Below are 5,498 nucleotides of genomic sequence, written 5' to 3'. Positions count from 1 at the left end.
AAGACATTATTAAAAATTAATAAGCTTTAATTTTTACTCTTAATAATAAGGGGTGATAAGCAGACAGTTATTCGACATGTCTGCTTGTGCTTCCTACTTCACTTGCTTCAATAGTAATTTTACTATTTCATCCCTAATTAATTATTATAAGTCATTTAAGTATTAAAAAAATAATGATATTTAATTCAAAAATAGAAATAAAATGATAAGTTAAAAAAAGATAAAATAAAAATAAAATAATAAATTAACTCTTGATGTTTTGTGCGAGACTCATTTAAATTTTATTCACAAGTATTTTTAATAATAATTTTGTCTTATTACTGTTAATTAATTGTTATAAGTTATTTAAGACATGTCTGTTTTGTTATTTCAATTGTAAATATCACCCTAATTAATTTTTATTGTCATCTAAGCATTAAAAATTAATAATATTTCATCAAAAAGATAAAATACACACAAAATGATATGTCAACATAAAATATTTATTTAACTATCGAAATTATATTAATGCCACAGAAATTACGATAGAACAAAGGAAGACATAAAATAACATATATTATTTAAAAATGAGAAGACACGTAAACTAGGACTAAGAGAGTATTAATATTTTATTAAAATTTTATGTTAAGAGCATTATAAATCACATATTTAACAACTTAAAAATATAAAAGATGTAAAATATTTAATTGACACTCGAACTTATATTAGTATCACTTAAATTGAAATAGAAGAAAAAATATTATAAATCACAATAATTAAAAATTAAAATTATTTTAATAATTAATTATCTAAATTATATTTGTGTCACATAAATTAAAATAAAAAATTAATATAAATTAAACCCGTGCTGAGCACGGACCTTCAATGTCTAATTCTAATTAGAAGGGAAAAATCAACCTCCTTATAATAGAGGAAAAAAGGAGAAACAATATTGAAAAAAAAGAATAGAAAGAAGGATAGAAATATAAGAGGGTTTGAAATTTGTTAAACACCATACCCATACATGGGTGAAGAACAAAGAGGGAGCAAAGAAGAAGGGAAAGAAAGAGAACAACTACGGATGAGGTTGGAGGGTTTGGGCGGGAGGAGGGGGGCTGGGTGTGTAGGATGAATATGAATATAATAATTGATTGATAATCAAAAAATATGAGACCCACGATTTTTTTAATTGAAAAAATGTCCTGACACTAGTATGATGTGGTGAGCCTCACCCACAATAAAATTTTCCCATGAACACATATTTAAATTAAGAACATTGGAAATTCAAAAACATACAAACATGACTTTTTAAAGGGAAAATATATTTGACACAAGAGAAAATGGCTGCCCTATTTTCACGGTATTTTTGTAATTAACTTGTCAACAAGGATGGACTAGTAACTTGTCAATTACTCTATTTGTCCTGTCAATAACACTATCCAAGATTTACTCTCTGCACAATAAATATTTGATAAAATTTTACCTCACCTAATAATAATTGTGTAAGCTACTCTAATCCATGGAGTTAATTTCCCATTAAATTTATGTTTTGTAGTAGTAGAGTCATAAAATTATTTTGGAGAAGCAAAATAACTAAGTATTCTAATGAATGTCGCAAAACTAATTTTAGTCACTAAATTGAGGTGAGGATATATTACAAACAACATTTCTACCTCACAAAGATAGGAAAAAATTCTTAAGTACAGCGTACCAGTGATTTTACCTCGAGTATATTGCTAAAACTCACTAAATTATGTACGATTAACACTCTCTATTAGCGTGTCTAATGGGATGGGACGCATTTAGAAAGACGTGACAGGACAAGACAATTCGTTAATTTCTTAACGAGATAAGAGGGATGAGGAAGGCGATCAAGATTAGTAGGACGAACCTCTGGGTTCGTCCCATCCCACTACGTGAGAGGAGGGGACGGGTCACGGGCTTTAGTGGGATTTTTTGTGTTTTTTATATTTATGTTAATTTAAATATTTAAGAACTAAAAATTATAAAAAGACCATAATGTGATTAAGACTATATAAATTTAGTACATGAACACATATTTAAATTAATAACATTGGAAATTCAAAAACATAAAAACATGATATTTAAAGGAAAAATACATTTGACACAAAAGAAAATGGTTGCACTGTTTCCACGGAATTTTTGTAATTAACTTGTCAACAAGGATGGATTAGTAACTCGTCAATTACTCTGTGACTCTATCTGTCCTGCCAATAACACTATCCAAGATTTACTCTCTGCATAATAAATATTTGATAAGATTTTACCTCACCTAACAATAATTGTTTAAGCTACTCTAATTTTTTGACGTGTTTAATGGGTCCTATTTTATCAACTCACCTTCTCTTCTTCATTTCTTCAAAGTTCTTTTTTTGAGTTGTCGCGTTCTATTTTTTTTTTTTTGGTAAATGTTTTTTGTTTTTTCTCTCCGATGCTTTTCTCCTCTTCAATTATTTTATACTCCAACATAACTGAATGATTCAAAACAAGTCATTTTGAATATAAGTTAGATTTTTTATAATTATTAAAATATAAATTACTTTCTCCGTCTAAACTTATATTAGTTACTTAATTTGATATGGAGTTTAAGAAAGAAATAGACATTTGAAATTTGTGTTTTAAAATAAGTGATAGATGTTTGCGTGGCTATAAATTATTCCATTAAGGATAAATGGGTATTAAGTTAAATTGTTAGTAAATATAGAAATATGTCATTCATTTTTAGACTGATTAAAAAAATGAGTTATATAAATTGAGACAAAGGGAGTACAAATCATCTTATATACATGTGTGTACAATTATAATTTTAAAATAACTATTCATACAGTTAATTTGGTGTAGATTCATGTTTTTAACATTTTAAAAGATCCACAATTAAATTAAGGCTCGCAAATTAATAAAAAATAAATTGAATCTCATATTATCACGTTTTGAATTCTCACAATAGTTAATTTCTCATTAAGAAATATTGGTTCAAACTATGTTAAGATTAAATTGTGTCTCAATTTGTCAAGGTTATAGTCAATTGACATACACTGATTCAATATATGTTAGGTTCGAATTGAGTCTGAAATGAAAAAGTTTAAAATGAGTAAGGAAAAAGAAGAATAAAAAAATATAAAAAATCTAAGGAGTAATCTAAAGGAGTACAGTAAAATTTTGATCTACGAAAAAATAAATAATAAACAAATAAGAAATAAAAGTCTAAAAAAAATAGATGGTTTTGGAGCCTAAAGGACATAATCTAATGAGTAATGTAAAAGGTGATTTTACATTTTGGAGAAAAAAAAAAAAAAAGATGATTTTAAAGCTAAAGGGCATTTCTTCTTTTTACACCTTTCGTGTCAATCGTGCCAAATTCATTCGTTCCAAATAGCACTATTCTTTTTTAAAAAAAAAATTAAGTGGGACAGGGGATGAGACAATTTTACTGGAATGAAATGATTACTTAACACGACAGAGAGACAGGGCAGAGGAGAGGAACTCCTAGGCTCGCCCCATCCCACTAAGCTAATGGAACGAGATATCCTATCCCGTCCCATTAGACAGCCTAAGCGTCAGATGTTTGAACCTTAGCAAAAATATTAATAGTCCTTCAAGGCATCGCAAAAATAACATAAGGTGCATAGGAGTAGCCATTAGTGATGACAAGGAATTAATAGTCTTGGGTGTATCAACCCATAACAAAAGGGGGAGGGGGTATCATAATAATAAACATCTATTTCCAAAAACTCCAGGTCCATTTGTGCTAGCGCATTGCCCTCCGTTTCAATCAAGAAATTGATGAGATAACAGGCCATCGTTGTGTTGACAGAGTAACCGATGATGGAAAACTTCAGCTTCCAAATTTCTCTAAATCCGGTAGAACCAATTCATTTTTGAGTCCCATCAAACCATAATTTCAGTTGCAAGTCAACAAGCGGAGAAGACTCTTCATCGGTAAGCATGGATGCCTCTCAAGTTCCCAGACCCCAGTGGTGTCGTTGCATCATCGGGTGTCCTGGACACATCTCTAGTTCCAGGGGGAACAGCAGACCAAAAGTTTTCTACAGGTTCAGAATCTGCAGTGCTGCTGTCTTCCTCGACTTTCCCAGGGTACCAAATATCATCAAGATTGATGGGAAGAGCGTAAATATCAAGTTCAAATGATCCTTCTGGTACACCCTCTCCTTCAGTTGCGTTCATTTTGAAAGAGGGAGCCCGATGAGAGAACCTGAAGTAATCGTTTGGCTTTATAAAAAATGTATCAACTACAGTCGGCTTTGTGGACTGGAAAAGGCTAACAAATCCGCTCACTTTATCTAAATAACCAACTAGAAAACCAACACCATATTCATAATCAGAAAGAATCTCCACAACTTCATACTTGTATTCCCTATGATTGCTTGGACTGTCGATCCAATCAATATTCCAATCTTTGAAGAGGGCCCATATTTCACCTTTCCTAGGATATATCAAGTATGGACCTTTCCTGCCCTTTAGATACGACACTTGATGAGAAAATAGACGGAGAACTGAAGTATATTCAATAGAACCAGCTCTCCCACATTTAAATTTACCCGTGCCAACAGGCAAGAGTCCCCTTACCCACGCTTGCTCCCTTGGGTATTCTGGATTAGGCTCGAGCCATCTGAGCTTTATCTTAAATTCAGGACGGGATACATTCTTAATGAGGGCGTAGCACCTCGGCATTTCATCATCCGCATCATAGCAAGCCCATATCTGGTCATTTGCAAAGCAATTTTCTGCTCTAAGCTGATCAAAATCACTGAAATCAGGATAAAGATATTCATCCTCCGGAGGATTACTATCAGAAGTTGCATCTGTTTCTGAATCAGAATAAACTATGTCTTCAACTTTTGCTGCAGCCCCTGATGGTTGTCCAGAAGCCTGTTCGTTAACAGTCCCAATCTTCGAATTGTCGTTTTGCACCTTCCCTTCAGGAAGACCCACACCACGTAACTACTGCACGACTTAGTTGCACTGGCTTGCTTTTGACCATCATCACCAACAGCTTCTTTCTGCTGAGGTTTACTGTCTCCAGCTGACTGGAACCGTGCCTTCTTCAGAGGGCTTCCCAAAACATTCTCATCATCACCTGCAGGAGTTGCATCTGGTTTTGAATCAGATACAACAAAAAAATCAATTTCTTTCGCGCCACCAGATGGCGGCATAGAATAAGGCTTCACCTCCAAACTCGATGCATAAACATGAGCAAAACTATCATTAAATTGCAACAGAGTATTGACATCTTCTTGGTCTCTCAGCTCTATCAGTTGAGACGTATCGAGCTTCACAGTAAAATGCAAGATGATATTTGAAGGATCAATGCACAGTCGCTCGAAAACTGCATTCACAAGATCATGATACTTTGTGCCTGTCTTCACAATAACCTGACAGGTAATACCTCCCACATATGAAGTGGACCCATCTGGAAGCACCTTAGTATTCCAGCCCAAGTGACAGAAACAAAACAGTGTTTTATCTTCAGTTCCCAT

General features: G+C 32.7%; 1 protein-coding gene across 1 annotated transcript; it reads right to left on the bottom strand.

The window, feature by feature from the left end:
* Positions 1 to 3,933: 3,933 nt before the first annotated feature.
* Positions 3,934 to 5,498, bottom strand: LOC107879310. The gene is made up of 2 exons (XM_016726369.2): positions 4,985 to 5,498; positions 3,934 to 4,937 (listed from the first exon to the last, which is right to left on the bottom strand). The coding sequence occupies exons 1-2, from the start codon at positions 5,496 to 5,498 to the stop codon at positions 3,934 to 3,936; spliced, it is 1,518 nt and encodes a 505-aa protein (XP_016581855.1).

This window comes from Capsicum annuum, chromosome 8 (genome assembly GCF_002878395.1).
Source record: "Capsicum annuum cultivar UCD-10X-F1 chromosome 8, UCD10Xv1.1, whole genome shotgun sequence".
NCBI classification, from domain to species: Eukaryota; Viridiplantae; Streptophyta; class Magnoliopsida; order Solanales; family Solanaceae; genus Capsicum; species Capsicum annuum.
Note: the sequence above shows the minus strand (reverse complement) of the source record. Positions and strands in the feature narration are given on the sequence as shown.

Coding starts and splice junctions, on each gene's coding strand:
- LOC107879310 (XM_016726369.2), bottom strand. CDS start 5,498: ATGGGAACTGAAGATAAAACACTGTTTTGTTTCTGTCACTTGGGCTGG. Junction 4,938..4,984: donor TGATGGTCAAAAGCAAGCCA/GTGCAACTAAGT, acceptor GTCTTCCTGAAG/GGAAGGTGCAAAACGACAAT.